This window comes from Polistes dominula, unplaced genomic scaffold, assembly GCF_049000335.1.
Source record: "Polistes dominula isolate Pdom_NZ unplaced genomic scaffold, Pdom_raw_medaka contig_37, whole genome shotgun sequence".
Classification (NCBI taxonomy): domain Eukaryota; kingdom Metazoa; phylum Arthropoda; class Insecta; order Hymenoptera; family Vespidae; genus Polistes; species Polistes dominula.
This window is the reverse complement of record NW_028301169.1, coordinates 2,175,197-2,198,882: the sequence shown is the minus strand read 5'-3', so window position 1 is coordinate 2,198,882 and position 23,686 is coordinate 2,175,197. Positions and strand designations below refer to the sequence as shown.

At 27.5% G+C, this 23,686-nt stretch overlaps 2 protein-coding genes and 1 long non-coding RNA gene across 5 annotated transcripts; 1 reads left to right on the top strand and 2 right to left on the bottom strand.

Annotated features, from left to right (window-relative positions):
• Nucleotides 1-6,530: 6,530 nt before the first annotated feature.
• Nucleotides 6,531-11,531, bottom strand: LOC107069419 (uncharacterized). Its single transcript, XR_001476113.2, has 3 exons — nucleotides 11,373-11,531; nucleotides 10,947-11,138; nucleotides 6,531-10,824 (listed from the first exon to the last, which is right to left on the bottom strand). It is a non-coding gene; the product is annotated as an uncharacterized LOC107069419 (long non-coding RNA).
• A 522-nt stretch (nucleotides 11,532-12,053) lies between these two features.
• On the top strand, nucleotides 12,054-14,292 carry PGAP3 (Per1-like protein PGAP3). The gene is given in 8 exon segments (XM_015326718.2): nucleotides 12,054-12,221; nucleotides 12,372-12,514; nucleotides 12,625-12,724; nucleotides 12,727-12,776; nucleotides 12,861-12,985; nucleotides 13,084-13,217; nucleotides 13,350-13,554; nucleotides 13,628-14,292. Coding segments are annotated over 8 exon segments (969 nt in total). The 5' UTR covers nucleotides 12,054-12,085; the 3' UTR covers nucleotides 13,704-14,292.
• A 2,494-nt stretch (nucleotides 14,293-16,786) lies between these two features.
• Nucleotides 16,787-23,200, bottom strand: mew (multiple edematous wings). Of its 3 annotated transcripts, none has more exons than XM_015326743.2 (17): nucleotides 22,874-23,200; nucleotides 22,439-22,566; nucleotides 21,958-21,984; nucleotides 20,788-20,891; nucleotides 20,577-20,704; nucleotides 20,295-20,503; nucleotides 20,007-20,211; nucleotides 19,651-19,936; nucleotides 19,312-19,580; nucleotides 19,006-19,231; nucleotides 18,684-18,915; nucleotides 18,176-18,572; nucleotides 17,860-18,089; nucleotides 17,551-17,783; nucleotides 17,364-17,458; nucleotides 17,138-17,267; nucleotides 16,787-17,052 (listed from the first exon to the last, which is right to left on the bottom strand). In XM_015326743.2, the coding sequence occupies exons 1-17, from the start codon at nucleotides 23,044-23,046 to the stop codon at nucleotides 16,822-16,824; spliced, it is 3,303 nt and encodes a 1,100-aa protein (XP_015182229.1). In that variant the 5' UTR covers nucleotides 23,047-23,200; the 3' UTR covers nucleotides 16,787-16,821. The 3 variants fall into 3 exon arrangements, with proteins under 3 accessions (XP_015182229.1, XP_015182230.1, XP_015182231.1); XM_015326744.2 differs by having other exon boundaries at nucleotides 21,958-21,981; XM_015326745.2 differs by lacking the exon at nucleotides 21,958-21,984.
• Nucleotides 23,201-23,686: the final 486 nt, after the last annotated feature.

Genomic DNA, 23,686 nt, shown 5'->3' with positions numbered 1-23,686 from the left:
ATTGTAGTAAAGTATGAAAAAAGCTTTTCTATTAAAAATTTGAACTTACCAATTAGATACTACGATCATTAAAATATTTTAGGTTATATTTTCTCAATCAAAATAATCATTGGAAATAGCCAAGTATATTTCAGTCACAGATATCGATTATTCTCATAATCGATAGCTTGATGAATTAAATAACTTCATGAATTTGTTAGTATTTGTTCGTAATCAACAAGTGTTGCAAACTAACCTATGTACAGGGTGATCTGTAACTGGTGGTACAAGCGAAAAGGGGGTGATTCTAGATGAAAAAGTAAATCGAAAATATAAAATAATAATTTTTCGTTTTAAGCTTTGTTTTCGAGAAAATCGACTTTGAATTTTCGCAACCCTGCGACTTATGATGCACTTGATCATGTCTCCTTATAACGGACCTACGAACTTTTCGGAAATAACCTACGAACTTTTCGGAAATACCCTACGAACTTTTCGGAATTAACCTATATATGTATATAGATTATTCTTATATGAAAAGTTCTTATGTCCATTATAACGAGACATGATCAAGTGTACGCGTACTTTGCGAAAATTCAAAGTCGATTTTCTCGAAAACAAAGCCTCAATCGAAAAATTGTTATTTTATATCTTCGATTTGTTTTTCACGTAGAATCACCCCCTTTTCGCTTGTACCACCAGTTACAGATCACACTGTATGCATTTTTAATATATATACTTTAAACAAATCATATAAAAATATTTTTTTCTTTATACATACAATATACATATATATATAATCAAAAATAAAATGAGTTCAACCATGCCATGTGTTTTACAAAATTTACAGAGAAAACGATGCAGAGCTTCTACTTGCATTACCCGCATTCGAATTGTCTGTATATGTGTATGTGTGTGTATCACGTGTGTTACGTTAAAGCTTTACACGAGGATGAGCTTTGTCGAAGGAAAAAAAAATCAAAAAGAAAAAAATAAAAAGAAAAAGGCGCAGCATTTCTCAAACGGCAGATGTCGTTGTGTTTTTCTAAAAATAAAAGGAAAAAAGGAGTTTAAAAAAAGGGGGTGGGGGAAGGGGATGAGGAAAAAATTGTGGTTTAAAAGCGTCGTCGCGCGAGTACCATTGTTGAACGCGTTAGGGTTGGTACCTTGGTGAAAAACTGGGACGTAGTAGATAACGCCAAAAATACGTGGTACACACACACGCATACAGTAAAAGACGGCAAATACATGCATATGTATATGTATATATATATATACACTTGGTTCGCCAAACTCCTGCAGAAGACGGATTTGGGCTTCAGCTTGAAATTCGCGAATCGATCGTCGTTCTAAATTTGCCGCAAAAAAAAAAAAAAGTAATCGTTCTCTCTTCGAGGTTCGTTAAAAACCGAGCCACAATTTCCTTCTTTTTTTTTTTTTTTTTTTTGAGATCCATACCTTTCCCCCCCCCCCATTTTTTGAATTTTTTCTTTCTGTTTTGTTTTTTCTTTTTTTTTTTTGATGCACACTTTTTTTTATTTTTTTTCTTCCTTTTTTTTTCTTTTTCTTTATTTCTTTTGGTTTTTTTTGGAGCCATATTTTTTCACCCATTTTTTGGTTTTTTTCTTCCTTCTTCTTTTTCTTTTTGTTTTTTTTTTTTTCAATTATTACTGTACAATATTATTGATGCTTTTTTCCCGCCATTTTTTTATTTTCCTTTCTTCTTTCTTTTTTTTATCTTTTTTTTCTTTTTTTTCTTTTCTTTTGTTTCATTATTACTGTGCGGTATTATTAAAACAATCAAACGCGTTTATAAATTTAATTACGTTACAAATTATAACCTCAAGAATCATCCACATCGTCCTGTAAATTTGGTGTAAATATCACTGAGATTTTAATGATCGATACCAACCACTACATTTTTAAAAATCCCTATTAATCCTCCCCCCACCCTATTTATAAAAAATAAACTTCAAAACTATCGTATAAAATCTACAAAAAAAAAGTAAATGTTTCATAGAAGGACTAGGACAATATTGAACAATGTTCTTTCTATAACGTTTTAATTTAAAACGACTAGATTAAAATTTACTTTTAACCAAAAAAAAAAAAAAAGAGAAAAAAGAAAGAAAATAAAATAAAAGAAAATACTTAAAAGGTATTTAATAAAAAAAAAAAAAAAAGAATTAGAGAAAATTCGAATTCACTGACCTAACCGTAGTCATCCGTAGTCAGCTGCACTGATTACAGACTCCTACGGAAGAGGCTGTTTGAGGTAAAAAGGGAAAAGGAATGAGAGAGAAAGAGAGAAAGAGAAATAGAGATAGAGACAGAGTGATAGCTAAAGAGATAGGGAGACAAAGAAGGGGAAAAAACGAGGGTAGCGTGGTATAACGTTCTTTCTCCTGCTTAGATTCCTTTCAGTGGTGCTCAAATGAAACTTTTAAACGATCTTCCGAAGTTCTTAGAAGACATCGTCATCTCTCTCTCTCCCTCTCTCTTTCTTTCTCACTCAAGTTATCTCATTTTGGATAAATTCATTAAAAGTTTTACCCTTTTACAAAATAACAAGCATCAAATGGAACATGTTCAACGTTACTTTCGTGTTATCATTTATTTAAAAAAAAAATAATAAAAATAAAAATGATTAAAGTCATATCTGAAAATAAAAAGGGAAAAAAAAGGGAAAAATTAAGCATACATAACCCACGAATATTATACGCTTTGAGTATTTCGCGTAATGATTAAAACATACACACATATATATATATGTATATATATATATATATTGAATTTTAATTAAAAATCTATGCTTCATATTTCTCCCCTGTCCTCCCTTCGCCCTCCCCCCCGCCTCCTCACCACCACAGTATGTATATCATATATCAATTATTTAAATATACGTAAAATAATATGGATACGTGTGTACAGGTATTTTCAAAATTTAAATGAAATATTGCAAATATATGTGTGATTCATTAAAAATATAATTTAATAAAAAATATTTCTACAACATCTAACCATCATATATAGTATCTGTGTACTATTTTATATATACAGGTAATCTAATTTACTATACTATTATATATAGAATAGACAAACATTATATTATATATTATATATAGGTAATATATATATATATTAAGTCTACCGGAAAATTCTGTTCGTTCAAACAAACATTAGTTCAATTTTTCGTCACCAGAGGTAAGGTCCCATTTCTTAAAATAGAATATTGGAATCTTTAGCAGGGGCGTGGTGTAGCAATTCGACCTATCTAATGTAATTTTGAATTTAGCCACCAGATAGCGTATTCAAGTGCTAGAGATCCCAATACAAATTGCCACCATGTTGGCAAGAGTTCTAAAGTAATTAAATTAATTAATTGTTCAAATTATGATTAATAATTTATGATTTTATTTTATTTTAAAAATGGATAGAAATTTCCAGTAGACCTAATACTATATATAAAGTAGTACAGATACTAATTTACAAACCCATTTTAATTTTGGCGCGTAAATGGGCGTTAAAACAATTGAAGTCACATGATAAGAGAATATACTAGAAGATAAAGATTAGACAGATATAGAAGAGAGGGAAAGAAGTTTGAAGAAGTTAAAGCAATTAAAGAAAGATAGAGAAGAATAGGCTTAAATGTCATTTCTCTAATTTGTAGGTTAGAAAGTTGTAAATAATGTAAGATAACTTTAATTATGATTTAATAAATATAAACTGTATTTTTTGTAGTGAGACACACACACAGTTCAGCTTATATATTTAGAATTTATAGAATTTATTTATTAAATTCTATAAAGAATAAACACAAACATTAAATATATGAATATATATGATAGTTTGAGTTGATAGACATTTTTCAAAGTAAAGAACATTGTAGATTCGCAGGATGTTGAAGAGTAAAGAAAGCTCAGGTATTAATGTGCAGATAGGGCCAAACGTGTGGATCGATAATTCTCTCTCTCTCTCTCTCTCTTACTCTTTTTCTTTCTGTCTTCTTCCTAAGAGATCGTACATTAAAGCAACGAAGAGAAGAAGAAAAAAAGAAAAAGGAAGAAGTAGAAAAGAAACTAAAAGAAAAAAAAAGAAAAGAAAGAAAATGATCTCTCTTCCCGTTAATGGTTTAAATATTCTCACTGGTGCACCACGCTGCCTTAATTATTATTTAATTACATCGGCATCGGCGTTTAGTGGGAAACAGGAGCACATTGCGGAAATCCCACGTGAAAATCTCGTATTACCTCGATACCGCATAAAAATGACATTTTTAAATGTAGAATAAAACTGAAGTTCTAACACTAACGCGAAAAGATTTACTCAATGGATGCATTTTTATAAAGAAATAAGAAAGAAGAAATAAAATGAAAAAAAAAAAATAAAAAAAAAAGACACAATTTATTCGGGTCAATGTTTTTAAGGTTATAACGCGTTACGAAGTGCATTGAATTCAATTCAATTGGGTACATTCTTCTCATTGGGTTCACGAAAATCAAAAAAGCAAAACTAAAAATAAAAAAAACCTTGATCGAATTCATATTCTCGTTTGAAACGAGAAGATGAAAATTAAATTAAAAAAAAAAAAAATTAACAAAAAAAATATTATAACATTATTACACACCATACACATGTGTGTATATGTAAATTGTATTTGTATGTAATATTGTAAACATATATGTACGTAAAAAGAGAATAACAGTGAGAGAGAGAGGGTTGAAAAAAAATTGAAATCCTATTACTCCCAAAAGCATTTTGGTTTTCTTTTTTTTTTTTTCGAAAAATAAATGGAATTCTTTCGTTATATCCCAGATTTATTCGAATTATACGCCCCCTCCCTTCCTATTGTTATTAAAAATTTTGCCGTTGAACGTTCTCTATTGGTGGTAGAATAAAAAAAAAAGAGTGAAAAATGATGAAAAATGAAAAAAAAAAGAGAAAAAGAAAATAAGAAAATACATTCCACAGTGGTCTTTTCATACTACGTGGTTCAAAGGGTCTACCTTTTCTCGCACCATTGTAAAACTGCTATCTGAATCTCTCTCTCTCTCTCACTCTGCTTGGGGGCTTGATCGTATACTTCCGAGTAGAGGGAGGAGAGGGTTGAGAATGATAATGGGGCGCAAAAACAAAAGATTTCCTTTACGAGAAAGGTCCACATGGAAATTTATTTTTTTCTTTTTGTTTGTTTTTTTTTTTTAACGTTTAGTTGGTACACCTAGTAAAAGGTTAATACCTGCCTTTATTCTACTAGAATTTTTCGTTTGTCAACTGTGACACATCCGGTTTAGATGAAATGGGGGTGAGAATGAGAGTAGGGGTAATTCATACTCGATGAATGAGATTGAAAGAAACAGAAACGTGTTGGGATAAATAAAAAGAATAAAGAAAAGAAAATGAACGAGAGGTCTTGAAAACTAGAACGAGATGCTAGAGGGCGCATCACCAAGGTGTAAACTTTAACAATTTAAGTATGTAACACGATTTCAAAAATTCTACTCAAAGAATTTTTTTTTGAGGTTAACCTAATACTACATTTGCGTGTGTGTGGGGGGAGGGGGGAACTTTAACGTAGTTATATATATATATATATAGATTTTTTTGTACCTTATAGGTTATCTCCAAAAGTATTAGACCCAAAAGTAATTCCGTTACTACGCGTGACAAATTATTTCTAATATTCGAAATAAAAAAAGTGATTGATAATTTTTATCGTTACGATAATAAAAATTTGCATATCAGATAGAAAAATGTTTTTATTAAAACATTAATAAATTTTTAAACATTAAACATTTTTTAACATATTACGATATTTATCGAAAGCTTTGATTATTTTCCACAAATTGTTTATAATTTAATCGTATAACAAATAATAAAAATAATATAAACGTATTCTTTTAACACAAACATTTCGTTTAATTTATTATTATTATTATTATTATTATTATTTTTACGCTCATTGTCAACAGAATATTTACACGGGGTAAATTGAACTCGTGATACGAAAAATATATATATATATATGTATACGTGTATATGCATACGTGGGGGTTGGGGGTGAGGATATATGCAAACGAAGAACACATTCAATCGTATTGTATAAGAACGCTTGGAAATATGCATATCTCTATATATATACATGTATGTTCCCAAACACATATACATCCATATATATACATTCGGTATACAATTCGCGAGATGTTTTTTTCCATTGCACGTTTTACATGAACCAAGGACCAAATTCATCACCGTGAGTTCTAAGGATCAAAAATATAAAAGACTTTGAAAAGAAAAGACGTCGTCGCGCGTCATAACCAAAAGAAAATAAATTTTTTTTTTACCTCGATCATTTTATATTCGAAGCTACCTCTCTCCCATCCCTCCCCCAACCACACCTTTGATAATACTTTATATCTATAACTATCTCTTCCTTCTTTCTTCCGTTTTTCTTTTTTTATCCAGATAAATCATGTGTGAAGATCACACATGTTAGAAGTGATACCTTCAAAAAATTAGGTTTCGAAAGAATCAGACGGATGCACATGTTCAAGAGTAAGATAAATGCAGGGTTTATTTATTGTAATATTATTATATATAACATAGGGCACTGGTGTGTGTAATACGTGAACGAGGCTCATTCACGAGGCTCGTTCACAAGGCTCTTTCACGAGGCTCGTTCATTCCGCATTCCACATTCCGCATTCCGCATTTCGTATTATATTATAAAAATATACATGATTAAAGTTACTACAGAATAAATCGAGTATTATTGTGTGAAATATAATACGAAGGGAATATTTAAGGGAAATTAACTAGAAAAATTTGAATATAATATTAATTAGGAAAATGAAAGAAACCAATTAATATTACAATATCAATGGTAAGCGATCTTTAGCTAGATTTCACTTGCCATGGAATGTATAGCATATAAAAATATGATAAACATTACATGGAAAGTAATATCCATTGCCCAGGTCTAACCACGAGGAGGTAACCGCTTCTGAAGACCCACGAGGGATGTGCATCCTGAAGATGACCACATCCGAATATAATTCAAAGGAAAGATCCTAACTCTTAGGCCCCACCATAATAGTACCACCAAAAACCCGAATAGAATTTAAGTACCATCGATGTGATTCTATTGAAAATTAACACACCCTAGAATAATTTTAATATATACATATATAATCTATACATAATCTCTATATACATTTATATAAATAATTTTCAATGTACATAAAACAAAATATAATAATTAAAAAATCATACACACACACACATACACTTATGCGTTGTTCTATGGAACCTATAAATAAAGAAACCAAATTATTTTCTATTCAAAGTACGTCAATAGATATGTAAAGTTTAAACCAATGAATTGGTTAATATATGCGTTGAAACAATCTGAAAAATAATTAAACAGTGTATTAGAATAATAAAATAACTGTTAGATAATCGAAAAGAATACGTATTGTAATTTAGAAGCACTGTGTATATGTTAGGTATACCATCTTCCACGAAATTCACCTTCAGACTGACGGGTTATCCTTTGTCAAAATTCCATTATTTCTATATGACTTTCCGAACACTGCGCATGTGTGCAACGGTAATAATTCACCTAATTAATAGAATTTAATATTATAACGTTATAATTTAAGTATTTTTGTATTTTAATGTAATTTTGTTATCACACCCGCGCAGTGATGACTTCGAGGGTTTAATTATGCTATAATATAAGAAAAGTGTATAAGAATATTAAAATAATTGTTAATTAATCAATGGGAACGTGTATTGATGTCTAAAAGCTCGAATTATATGATCGGAGTATCGTCTTCTTCGAAATTCACCTTCAGACTGACGAGTTGTCATCTATGAAAATTCTTATATTGAAAGTTGTTTATATGACTTTTCCAAACATTGCGCATGTGTGCAACGGTAATAATTCATCTAATTAATATAATTTAAGATTATAACGTTATAATTTAAGTATTTTTTGTATTCTAATGTAATTTTTTTATCACACCTGCGCAGTGATGACATCAAGCATAAAATTTTCATCTACAAACATTACAGTTGAAAATTATTTAATATTTAATGTAAGTCAATAGGTATATAATGTTTAAACCAACGTATATGTTTTTAAACAATCTTAAATATAAGTAAAATACATTGGAGTATTTGTTATTTTTTATATGATTGTTAATTAATCGAGGGTAAAGTTTTATTTCAATGAAAATCACGGAGCATAAGTTTTACCTACCGTCTTGTTTGAAATTCATCGTCAGACTGACTAATTGTCCTTTATAAAAATCAATCAAAATTTCTATTATTGTTTATATGATTTTCAAAAGAATTAATTCTATTTATTTCAAATATTCTTTTCTTCATATTTTATGTATGCAGTCGCATACAAACACACACATATACATCCCTTAGTAGCTAGGAGTGGGGACTATGAAGCACCGCACAAAGAGGAGACCGGAAATAGGAAAAACTATAATATTTCAAATCACCTTGATTCTAAAGATGTTTACACTTCAACAAAATTAAAAGAAATAAAAAAACAATTTGTTCGTTAATTACATCAAATTAATTGTAATACCTAACAGAGATATGTACAAATAGACAAAAGAGTAATTGTAAATTTGTAATATTCGTTATGTCGTTAATTGTGTAACGAAATCAAATAAATCCTTTGAAGATTGTTATATTTATGAGGATAAATGAAACTTGATAAGACAAAAGCATGCATACATACACACACATATATATATGTATATACCCATACACATATGTGGCACGTATTCGGACAAATTTGATATTAGCGATGTCAGGTCGCGGTGGTGCACTAGAAAATGATGGTAGGAAACTCAGTTTGAACCGATTCCCAACGGTAGAATTAACTTCAACTACTATATCAAGTTTTAGAGGCTCTATTCGAGATACTATATTAACTCGAGACTTGTGCAAACTCCTTAGTATACGAAAGCGTTGAATCTAATAACTTTCATTTGACGTATGTGTGATTTGTAAAGTCCCTTGTTACCCATATTTATTAATACACATATAACAAACAATATAAATAAATAAAAATTTATCAATAATCAATGAACATTTACGATAAATCAATTTTAATTTTAATTTCATGATTATATTGACGTTATTAAATATTTATTTTACGTCATCATGTTCCATTTGTTTTATTTTTTATTCGTGTATTGTATCATGTCAAACGTAAAAAATCAATACAACGTTTATAATATATAAAAATGAATGTAGTTAATTTTAACTAATAATACAATAATAAACTGACAAAAATCAATCGAAGCATATTACAGAGAAATATTTTCGTTCGTTTCGTGGTAAATACACCCACCTTTAAAGTTCTTTTCAGCTAATTTGTTTTTGTTTTTTTTTAAATGTTATTGCGTTCTTTTCACTCTAAACGCATTATTTAATTATCATAGATATATGATAATGAACTAATTTTATATTCATTTGATAATTATATATTAAATTGTATATATTTCGTATAAGTAAATAAAACTTTTGTTTTCAAATGAAATTTTCAAAGAGAAATTTCTAAATATTTGATCAACTCGCAAAAATGATCAAACGAAGAAAACACGTGCTCCTTGTTTGCACATTCTTTTTTCGTTTAATAGCAACAAATGACGTCAATTTCAAAAATAGTCTTGCACGTGTGCAGCTGACAAACCTTCTATCGTTACGCGATATCTGGTTACTCTCACGAACTGCTAACTCGCAAGATCAAATCTCATAAATACTGTTTTATTTTAAAATAAAAAGAGCATGAAAACATTTTAAAAGCTATACCTGAAACAATTCTAATCTGAACTGGGGGAAATTTTCTTTAAACAGTTTACTCTGATTGACGAGTATACTCATCACAGTAATTACCATTTAAATATTTCAATAGTATATATAAATATAATATTTAATAATATTAAATAGTATAATATTCAAATTTGATATCATCAAACCATCTTTGTTTGATTCTCTTCAAAATTAAAGGAATGGCATTGGTTTATCCTACTTATATGTATATATATATATATATATATGTATTAGGATTAAATAAAAATCAAATAATTTCATATTGCAAAGATTATTAATATATTAATATTACAAAAGTAATATATAGTTAAAAAATTGCACATGAGTATTTTTAAGTTACTACAGATTTCTATATAATCCATTAATATTGTCTATTAAATGATGACATATTTTATCGATTAAAATATTAATATTATTTGTGAAATGAACAAAAGAGACCCATAATATATGATATTAATGTAGTATGAATTTTGTCATCTCTAATCGTTTAATAAATTTGATAAATACGTTCGAATGATTATATTTTCTATATCATTGATAATATGTATGAAGTGAAAATTAAAAAGATGAATAATAATACATGATTTCATATTGATAATTGTAAATATATGAATATGTGTGTACATCTACTGAATATATTGCATGTTGGATGTTATGCAAATTGAATTTTGCAAACAATACTGGGTACACATCATACGTCGATTAAAAGATACAAAATGTTAGAAGATATTTTTTGCACCACAGGAATACATGTAACATTTCAAGAGTACATTTGGGTACATATTGTATAACTGTATGAAATGATGATGTGTTGTTAGTCATTAATATATATATATATATATGTTTATATATATTTAAATAGTATAAGATTGATAGCCATTATATCTTACTTTAAATATTGAGTTTAAAATCTTAAAATCTCAATAAGCGTTTGCTTATAGGTTTTTGTACTTTTTATTCATCAGGTATATTCTCCAGATCCTGTAAAGATGAAAAGTTTGATTTATATATATATATATATATTTTTATTCTTGTTATTATAAATGATATTTAAAAAAAAAAAAAAAAAATTTAATTTAATTATATATTATGTTCTCTATTACCACTGTGTTCCACGGTGCTCCAGAAATATATGTATCCCTTGTGAATGTTCGACGTTTCCATGATGCTAGCATTGTTTAATATATGTATTGACTATAGAAATGATTTATTACTGCAGTCAAAGCCGAGTCCATTGTCAATTACGTCAGGTAACACAAGCATGAATCCATAAAATCATACTATTGTACTTATACCTAAATCAAATATAATTCAAAGAAAAATTTAATATATTATGATTATTATTATTTTTTTTTTTATATGCATATTGTACAAATTTATTACAACATATTTAAAAAAAAAAAAAAAGAAGAAGAAACAATTTATAATTCAAGATAAAAATCTTTTCTTTCTTTTTTTTTTTTTTTAACTACAGAATTGAATGAAATGTATTAATTTAAATATTGAAAAGTACAATTTATAAAACTTACATCTCTCAGAATAAATTGATCTTAGTTGAACGTAGCATAATTTCATATAATCATTTAAAATGTAATTGTACTACATCTTTGACACTGTCAAGTTCGCAGCGTGACGGAAAATAAAACCGGAAAACGCACCTTGAAAAAAAAAATTTCTATACCGGAGAATTTGCAGGAAAACCATAGAACAAAATAATCAAGATTTGTTCCATTGCAAGTGTTGCCAAATTTTAGAAATTAAAATTTTCCGCAAATATTTTCTTTCGTACAAAACGTTTGCAAAATATGAATAGAAAAAACAAGCATCATAAAACATTTGATTTCGTCCAATAATATTTTTTTAACGAAATAAACATTTATTGGACGTAATCATTAATGAAAAGCAACAAAAATGATAAGTTTTATATTATTTTATCACGTGCAAATCGAATCGCATGTAAACAATTATCGATTGTGATAACGTGATCACATCTCGATATGTGGAGTTTTGCGCGGCAATATTTGAATATGCATTACGATTTTCAAACGAAATTATTATATTATACTTAATTTCATCATTTTCAATTGTTTTATTTTATCTAATTAAATTCTTTTGTTAATTACTAGATGTAATTTTATATTTTAATCGAGTATTTACTTGTCTTTATTATTATATTATATCAAATATAGTTTCTATATATATATATATATTACACGTATTGTGTTATACAATACTTGACGTTATGTTAAAACCGGCATGGGTAATTTGTTTATTTCTTCAGATATGTTGTTTTACAAACGTAATTGCATCGATAGGAGACGAAGCACCATTTTACAATCAATGTCTTATAAAATATCTTAAAAATCATTGTCAAAATAGTAAGTATTGTAAATATTCTTTTATGGTTAGAATTTAAATTTGATTTATTATTTAATTTAATTTATGAAACATATCTATATAAGAATTTCTTTCTGATATTATAAAATGCTAATGAATTAATCTTTCTAATACATTCTTTTTTTTTACAGATGTAACTTTTAATAATCCACCACCATTATCTCTTTCATTATTATCTTGGTCTTGTATTGAGGATTGTAAATACATGTGTATGTGGCGTACAGTTGATTACTTTGTAAGTCATGGTTTAAGGGTTCCACAATTTAATGGAAAAGTAAGTTGTAAAGATTATTAATTAAAAAATAAGAATTATATATCTTCCATTTATAAAACACTCAAAAATTAGATAAGACAAACTCAATGTATTTATATATTTAATCATAGTGGCCATTTATACGAATTTTTGGATTCCAAGAACCAGCTTCTGTTTTGTTTTCAATATTAAATTTCTATGCACATTGGGTGTCGTATTGGAAATTTAAAAAAAAGTTAATTCCAAATATCCGATGTTTTATGTTTGGACATATTTTAGTCTTGTGAGTATTCGTATTTTTTAATACAACTTAATACTATCATAAATTTATATAATTAATATATAATAGTTAATTGTAATACTTTAGATATGTCTTAATGGATGGTTTTGGTCTACGATATTCCATGCTCGTGACACAGATTTTACAGAAGTAATGGATTATTCTTCTGCATTTGCTATTGTACTAACATTATTATATTGTATGTTATTAAGGTACAACTTATTTGCAAATAATTCCTTTAATTTTATATTTATATATATATATATATAGAACAATTAATTGATTGTTTTCTTTTTATTATTAATTATAGAATAACGTATAAACATACTAAAACTTTTATTATACTTACTTGTTGTTATATGAGTATTTTGTATACACATTTAACACATTTATGGTCTGGAGCAATTAATTATGGATACAACATGAAATTCAATGTAGCAATAGGTAATAAATCATATATACAGGATGTAATTCAAAATGATTCATCGGGTGGCATCACAGTTTTGTAAAATACAATTAGTTAATGAACCATTTCTAATTATTCTGTATATACTTAATTATAATATTTAATTGTAGGTTTTTTAACTTTTGTGATAACAATGTCATGGTGGTACAATGTTAGACGTGAATTATCACATGCTTATCTCATCGGTTGGTTCAATATTTTAGCAGTTCTTTCTACTCTGTTAGAAGTGTTGGATTTTTCACCAATATTTTGGATTTTCGATGCACATTCCTTATGGCATGCATCTACAGCACCATTAACTATTCTGATATACAGGTATGAAAATATTAACTGTAAGCAATGTAAATAAAAAATGAATCTTAAATCTCTGTGTTAATTCTTTTTACAGGTTTATAACTTTAGACTGTTTATATCTACAGACGTTTTACAACAAAACAATATTAAATATGCATCATATTAATTGATTGAAAGTTGATCGAATTATACGAAATTTTATGTTGTTTTTTTTCTTCATAAAGAAAAATCTATTTTTATGTAAACGTTAACGTTTTTATTACATAAATTTTCTATAAAGTTTATTACGAAATATCAGAAATAGTATTTGTTATTGTTAAACAATTCATTATATTATTAGTAAGCAAATGTAATAATTAGCATTTGTTTATAAAGCAATTTTATATTAGGATTTTTACACACATGGTAGTTTTAACTTATTATAAGCAATACTTCCAAGTCTTTTCACGCATTTATATATAGACCTTTTACAATGTATTTTACATTAAATGTATTATACAATCCAGTGATGCTGATTGAACTGAGAAATAAAAAATGTAATCTTATTATGATTGTGGAATATGTACAAACGCAAATTGTTCATGAATCTAGTCATACGTAAAGTATTTTGTTTAAGGGAATCATGAGAGTAATCTTGAAACACTGAAATATACCCCAAAAAAAATCTTTTTAAGTTGAAAAGTTAAAATATCTCTATGCTGTATAATTCCAATAAGTATTCATAATACAAAAAATAAAAAGAAAAAAAATTATTGAAAACATTTATCTCTTATTTACGTCCTCATAATTAGCAAACTTTGAAAAAGATGATCAAATGTTTATTAGAAGTTAAATCTTCTCTTTTATTATCTCTAGTCTTTTTACGTTTTTAATATTATATAAATATATTTTACAAATAATTTGTTAAAACTCTTTAAATAATTCATATTAACAAATATTGCAAGAAATATAATTTCATATTTAATTTATATAACATTTCTTTAGTATAAAAAAAAAAAAGAAACAAATTTATCTTACGTTAATATACAGAATTCTTTTTTGTTTTTTTTTTTTTTGTTTTTAAAATTTTTAATTATTATCATGTGTATATAATATAAATATATAAAGTTACTTTAAGTAATAAAAGTAATAATATATTTAAATATAATATAATGATACTGCCAATTAAAAATTTACTCTAAATTTTAAAATACAGTATCATTATAAAAGGCAGTATAAAGTTAGCAAAAGCTATTAACTTAATATATTTTTTCTTTTTTCTTCTAAATCGTCAATTTCTAATAGTAAATAAGGCAATGTGTAACTTATTAGTTATAATAATCTACAAAAATTATTAAAATACATTTCTAAATTATTGACAGAAGTTATGCATTAACAGAGAAAACAAATTAAATTATTGCTGCCATTTGTTGAAAAACCACGTGTACCATCTTGTTAATTATTAGTATTGATATTCATACTAATTTCAGTCAATACAATTACTTGTATATAAACTTTTACAATTAATTAAAAGACCAATGGTTTTCTTGGTATACAAATAATAAACTAAATACAAAATGGTTCATAATAAAAAATGAACTAATTTGCATTTGGTCTGTCAATGCATAACATAATTCATATAATTAATAGAACGTTATGCCATTATTCCATCTGGCTAATAAAAATTACTTTACATACTGTAAATGTATCCTTAAACAAATCATTACCTCATACATACACACGTTATGGACACTTCTTCTTAATATTATTTAAGTAAATAAATGGATGATAATTAATGAATATTATTATTTTGTAGCAGTCTTCTGTAGACCTAATATATTACTGTTCAAACTATGATTCAAAATGATGATGTTAAATTTTTGCTTTATATTTTAATAAAGCAACATCATTGTAAAACACATATTATTGATGATTAAAAATATGTAAATACAAAATTTCAATGTACTTAACTGAGATAAATTAATAAGTGATACATTAACAGCAGCTATCGTAATATTTGTTGTGTAATGTTTTATCAAAATAAAAAATACTATGTAATAAACATAAATATGTAAATACACAAATAGGAGGAAAGAAGGCGACAGGAGGTGGAGAGATGGGAGAAGATATTGGAGTCGAGATACAACAAGTGGTACAAGACGGTGGTTGCGGAAGGTTTGCCAGGATATTGGGTAGGAAAGTGGAGTGAAGAGAGAAAAAGAAGAGTGGCGAGATTTAGATTGGGGAATGAGATGAGGGAAGGGAGATACTGGGAAGAGGAGGAGAAGAAAAAATGTAGGGTGTGTGGTTGGGAGAGAGAGACGTGGGAGCACGTGTTGGAGGGCTGCAGTAGGGCGGTCGGGGAGGAGGACGGGAGAGGAGTGGAGGAGAGGATCAAGGAAATTTTGGATGAGAGTGGAATGGGGGAGGAGTGGATGAAGAGGATTGGGAGCATGAGAGAGAAGAAGGAGAGGCAAGGAGGGAAAGAAGGGAGGAAGAAGCGGAGGTCTGGAACGGGTGAAGGGGGAGGGGAAGAAGAGGAAGTGAGGGAGAGGGTAGTGTTAAGTTAGGTTAAGGAGATAATTGTTAATGGAGTGCAACCCTTCGGGGACGCAGTAACCATCTATCTATCTATCTATCTATCTATCTATGTAAATACACAAATATATATATATATATATATATATATATTTTTTATATATCTTTAAAGAATAGTGCTAGCACTATTATAGAAAAGAAGTAAATATTTAACCCACTTGCACTAAAATGACGAGTCTAGCTTGTCATGAGATTTTTTTTTTACGATCAACAACTGCACAATAACGAGAGAACTACATTTGATTAAAGTTACAATAAACATATTGTAATATGTACAAAATTATATAATTCATAAAATATAATATGTTTTCTATATAAAAGATTATAATATATAGTGATTAATTAAAATGAAATGTATCTTTGAAATGCATAATTTTTCATCGTTTAATTATAATGCAAGGGGTTAATATAAAAAGTCATTATCACAATTTCATCTTTTTTTTTTTTTAATAAATTGCATATACTCATATAGCTGCTTCTGTTATATATATATACACATAGTGTACGTAAAAAATGTATAAAACAGCCTTGATGTCATTTTAAAGCTGCTGTCAGCTATTGATTCTTTATATATTATTCATAAGTACTGAATGTAAGTATCGTGAAAATGTTTTAAAACCACGTTTTAAGTATTTTTTGTTTTCTTTGTTTTTTTGTGCTTTTTTTTTTGTTTTAGTTTTGTTTGTTTTTTTTTTCTTTAAATAAGTTTTTTCAGTGTTTAAATAAAGCTTCATTTTCTGGATTATCATCTCTATGTTTTTCGAGATTACCAGACAAAGTAGGATCCGGTCGTCTTCGTTTAAAGAATCCTAATTTTCGAAGTACTAATGTAAGTAAAATGAATAATAGTAAACCTGCAACTACTGCTACTATGATTATCCAAATAGGAACAGGCTCTACATCTTGTTGATCTAAAGGATTTGGATATGCAATTGTTTCAGCCTGTAAAATACAAATAGATATAATATATTTGTTAATTAAAAATGAAAATACGATAAGAATGATTGTAATAATAAAATATACTTACAATTGCATGATCATCCTTTAAATTTTCTTGTTGTATCACAACATTAGGTGGTATAATTATTTTTGCATTGGAACCTATCTTCACCATGTCTACTTTCGGATAATCTTCCACCAATGTTGAATTCCAAAGTCTAGATAAATTTTAATATAAAATTGATATGAAAAGTTACTCTTTTATCTACCCCATACAAAAGTATGGTATTTATTATACTATGTGAAAATGTTACCTTGCTTTAACTGTTATAATTGCTTCTTGTTTTCGTTGTAAGTTGTATATGATACATGTTATATCAAAACATTTAGCTGTTCCCGCTTTACAATTCTATAAAATAAATATCATTTATAAAATGATATGTATTAGTATTATAACTAGTGTTTAAATTAATATTTAATTAATGTTTTTCATTAACCAACCATTGAAACAATATAATGTTTTTGCCCATCTTTGTCAACAATTGTTCGAGTATTAACAACTTTTTCTGTATCTCGTTTCATTCTTATATGATTAGTATGATTATATAAAATAGGAGGAGACGTAGATGGTGTTGGGAAAATTGAATCCAAATCTTCGAAATTAACAGAGTCTTGTAATTTTAATGGATTGACTGAATGACCTGGTGGAAGTGTACATTCTCCTTCACCTAAAGCTAAACAAATATTATTTATTTACTAAAAATATACATAATTCATAGTATTCTCATAAACGATATAAAATATAATTACCTTGCACAGTTGGTAATTCTTCTAAGTAGAGTAGCCATTTGCCATGAGATTTATCATTTGCGACTTCATATGGCCATGAAATTCTCACTTCTACGCTACTCACCTTCCATGGTCCTTCGTTAAATACTTCATAAGTGTGTGAAACTTTAGGTCCTATTTCACTTAAATGTTTTATAGCTGATTCGCCGATAACTGGTCCACCATAAAAGGCCCATTGAGTTTTTGCACTTCTGTTAAATTAATAAACAAATATTAATACACAAACTAAATCATAAATATATAATAAATAATAATAAGTAGATTACAACAAACCTACCCTTTTATTGATAACTCAGCTCTCTTTAGTACAGTGGCCTGTAATAGTGTTGGTTTCTTTTCCGTCACTTCTTTCGATGTCGAATTAGCAAAAATTACAAAATCTAAAAATGATTCATTGTCTTCTAAACCAGTAGGATCAAATCGTACTTGTATGTTCACCATTTTGTCTTTCTTAAATGGATTGCCAATCGAACATGCTACCAATGTGGCATTGTATAAATTACAAATTACAGAATCATTGGTTTTACTGCCAATGTAATTTAAATTTTGCGAATGAGTTATGAAAAGTTGTGCCTCGTATGCTGATTCACCAACGTTCGTTACGTTAACTTCAACTACTACTTCTTCTTTCTCACTAAGAAGTAATTCGTAGAAATTAGGCTTAACTGACGACACTGAAAATAATTATAACATATTTAGATATATTTTCAAACGTAACAAAATCAATATGTGTAAGGTATACATAAACAAATTAAAACTACATAAATTAATTGACAAATACAAACCTGATAAATTCAAATGAGCATACACTTGCAAATCACTTTCACAAATATCATTATTTCCACAATCTTTCTGGAATGTTGCTTCAAATATACGAGCTGCTTCCTGCTGATTAAGAATAGGATAATTTTTAATATCAGGTAATGAATCTCCTTCGGCATGCATCATTGGTTCTTCTTGTATCAATGAATAATTTAATCTGAACTTAATGGGCGATTGGATGTCACGAGTATTTTCCTTAAAAAAAAAAATCATTTTTATATTAATTAACTAATATTTCAAATATTTTATATATACATTTTTATATTTCGTTAAAAAATATCCTACCTTTAAGTACACAATTTCCGTTTGACAATGTATTAATTTTTTTGTATCCAAAGTAACCGTACGATTAACATAATGAGGACGTGTATTACCAACGCCAAACCAAACTCTAGAAAATTTTTTAACACCAGAATATGTCTCAGCCTCTATGAAATAATTTAATCGTAAATTTTGCATGTCTTCTTCTTTAACCAAAGATTCTGTTTTACAACATGCTTCAAATGAAAAGCTAAAAAATATAATCATTTTTGAATAGTAATGTGAACTTTAATCATGCACGTATTTCTTTAACTTGCAAATGATATATACCATGTATGATTTGCATCAGGATGTGCAGCACATCCTAATTTATTAGGATCAATGGGATCTATCTTGTCTTGATATGTCCCATCTTTTTTAAGATAACTAATATACGTGGTAATGTCAATAATTTTTTTGGAACGTAAGAGTACAGCAGCATCATCTTCATAAGCACCGATCAATAAATCAGGATAACCATTTTGATCCATATCAATTCCTCCACTTAATGAATATCCAAAGGTACGTAATGGTACTGGAGTATCTTCCGAATGAATGATCTATAAATAAAATTATTTTTAATCTCATTTATGAACATTGAATAACTTTAGATCTAATTGCTTTAAATACCTGTGATGGTGTTGTAATGATTCCATTTTTAGATCCAAGATATATATACACTGTTCCTTTTCCTTCATAAGGAGCACCAATAGCGATATCTTCGTAACCATCTTTGTTCAAATCTCCTAAATTAGTTAATGCAAAACCAAACCTTGATTCTTCACGTCCGACTAATTTAACGGGCTTGCATTTATCGTTATCTTTAATATTTTTACATAACATTGTATAAATATATACAGCTCCACCCTCCGCTTTATTAAAATAAAATGGCGCTGCCACAATTAAATCTGTAATTCTAAAAAATAAATAATTTTGAATAATAGCAATATAATGTGTATATACATTATAACAAATTTTCTTCTTACTTGTCTCCATTAACATCGGCAGAAGTAATTTCATATCCAAAACTTGAAGCAAATTGTTCACCACTTAAGATTAAAACAACATCCATCTCAGGTTTATTCTCTTTCCTTGTGAGAATAACAACTTGTCCTGTACCTTTCGAACGTGGTGCTCCAGCAGCATATGCCAAACCATTTCCAAAGAAATTACCCACAGCAACTGACATACCTACAAAATTGATTTATAATATAATTGAAATTATTTAAAGAGACTTGTGTGTAAATAATACAAATGAATTATTAAGTACTGACCTAAGTAACTGTATTTGTTAACAGGTGAATTATCTTGCATTGGAACATTGTAAACAGTATTGTCTCTACTTAAAAATTCATCAGAGACAGTAAAAAGATATAACGTTCCTTTCCATGTATGAGGTCCAGGTGTACCAATCACCACACGATCTTCAGAAGTAAATACTCCGCTTGTACCAGCTTGACAATATCCAAATTGTTCATGTGCTCTATAAAAATAAAACAAAATAAAATAACAAAACTAAATAAAACAATATAATTCATTGTTATTATATATCTTACTTATTAGTAGGTTTTCCTGAGCATGGTTTTTTTAAATCTGGATATTTTAAATCCTGAGTCAATATATAACACTGACCCTGTCCCCATCGAGAATCAGCAGTTTTAACAATGTGTCGATGAGCACATACCTTTAATGAAATGTATTAGTAAAAATATGTTGTTAGTTACATTAAATGATAATGAAATAATATAATATGCTATAAACACGCACCATTACTTTACCACCAACACCCTGACTACGCACTGTGACTCCTAACCATTGATTATCTTTTATTTCATCTTTACCAGGAGGAACTAAATCATCAGAATCAAAACCTAGAAATAGACACTTTAGAATAATAACATTATCGTTTTATTTTATTTATCAATTTTTGCATATACCATTGTTCTTTATAAATCAGAAAACAAACCATAAAACATATTTCTTTTTAACTGTGTTCAATTCTTTTTTTGCAGGATTTAAAAAAAAATATATATTTATCATGTTGAAAAAGAAAAATTGAACGTATGCAGTATACCTATACGAAAAATCAGATCATTTAATATAAAAATATTTTTAATTCGTTATGACAATATATAATTATTATTATAATTGTTATTAAAATTAATCATGTGTTAGTACTTTACTAATATTATTAATACACAAAGATTTTCAAATGAAATGAAGAAAAATATGATTGAGTATAAATGATTTACATTGTAATCAAAGTTGTTTTAATATCTTATTACAATATTTATTTAAATAGTTATAGTTAGAGAAAAAGTATTTGACTTTTTCTTAATAATTAATAATCATAATAATTACTGTTTTAGTCCCAAGAAGTTCTTTAAATTTAATGTTGGAAAAAACTCAATAAATTTAACCATAATTGAAAGCTTTTTGTTTAATTTATACAAACAATATTATTTTCCCAAACAAAATATCTTCCTGGGACTAAAACTAGTTGAAGTATACTGCAATAAAAATCAGGGCTTCTCAAATTTGTCCCTGTTATAAATCACACAAAATATGTTTATCATTTTACATGCCATAGATTAAAATAATGCTTGTTAATGACGTAATTGTTCATTGGAAAAATGAAATTTTCCATATTTACAGAGTTATGACATTTTTATGGCATACACATAACGTGCAAATGGTTTAGTAATATAGAAAGAGAAATGATGAAGAAACAGTATTAATTACAACAAAGATAAATATTATACAGTTAATCCTCATGCGAAGTATTCCTATCGAAGCATTGAAAATTAACAAAAAAAGAAAAAAAGTATTCATAAAAATACTCAAAAAATAATCTAAAAAAAGTAAAAAAAAAAAAAAAATAAGGTTCGAAGAATTTCTCATTCAACCATTCTGTCACATCTGTTTTGTTTCACTTACTTGAATCATACAGACCACCCTCTGCTGCTGGTTAACCAAAACATGATTTAACAAAAAATAATCTTATTATACAACTGACATAAAATTAAACAAAGAAACAAAAAAAATAATGAAAAGAATACTTTACATTATACATGGTACCACAAATTTACGAGTTACATGCTTTATCAAATTAATAAACAGTTAGACCACATACTAGCCATTATGTTTATAATAATATACAAATAATTTTCCTATATGCAGAATTTTTTATAACTGGTGATACAAGCAAACAAAAGATGATTGTACATGAAAAATTAAATTAATTTCATGTATAATCATCCCCTACTCATTTTTATCACCAGTTACAGGACATCCTGTATAAACATAATACACAATAGATTCTTTTGAAAATTTCCATCACCAATGATAAATGAACATTAATTATAAATTACTACTGATCAATATTATAATAAAAATATATAACCAAAATTAAACATACTTGATCGTCCATCTGTAATAACTTGAATACAATCCCTCGTATATGTCGTTAATGGACATTGCCATAATGCACCAGATCTATTTGTTTCTGGTTGTCTGTTCTGATCTAATGGAGCACCAATTAACATCCTACAAAATATTATATTATAATACATTACTATTAAAGATTATACAGTTTTATTAATTTTATTACAAAAAATGAATCATTTATTTTATTTTAAATCAGCATCAGTACCACGTGATATATCATTTTAAATAAACTCAAATTTGATTATGCTAAATAATAATAGTTGATAGTGTCATGTTTACATTCATCTTATCTCACTTCTTATCTGAGTGTCCTTAGAGTTGAAAAAAAAAAATGAGAAAGAGACATAATAAACGATGTTGATTTTTAAATAAAATTTCATCAGTAAGATCATTGAAAATTACTAACCAACTTTTAGCTTTTCCAGTACCATCCTCAGTAATTTCTTGATGTTCGGCTACCGAATAACCGAAGTAGGAACCATTCAATCCTCTTTTAACAACAGGTATTTGTGTTTCCAAATTGAAAGCATTTATTTGGCAGACATTTAGGAGGATCCATATCGATACAAACCACATCATTATAAATTGTCAAACTCTCATGAGTAAATGTTATTTTTAAATTCTGTCCTACTGATTTCAATGACCCTATTTTTATTACTTTCTTTATCCCCTTTCACGTACTTACACCTTCAAAACTCTTACAAGATCCACCCATGCGATTCATTCACCAATCGTGCTTCATCTCTTTACTACTATAAAATACAAGAAACTAGTAAAGTATGCTGTTGATAGCTTGCCAAGCGTCGTCAATGCCTCCTAGCGGAATTTAGATGCACTATGCACTAGGTATATTATCGCAATTACAAAAATTATCAAAACTCTTTAGCTTTTATTACAATTTCGTATCTTATATTATATAATATTTCATATTGCGTTTATATTTTATCTTTCATTATATTTTAGTTCTATTATTTAAGACATATTTTAATGACTTAGTTACAAATTTAAAATTCGCGCTATTACGACATGTTTTTATTCTTCTAATTATTATCGATTAAAAACAAAATCGATATTTAATAATTATTTTATCGATTTTAATGTTTATTTATTTATAAAATAAATTCTTTAAATGTTAATAGAGTGATTGTTGTATTATATATTTGTATCTATATACCATCAGAATATTATAACAAGTAGTTCTGCTCTCTATGTATTCATA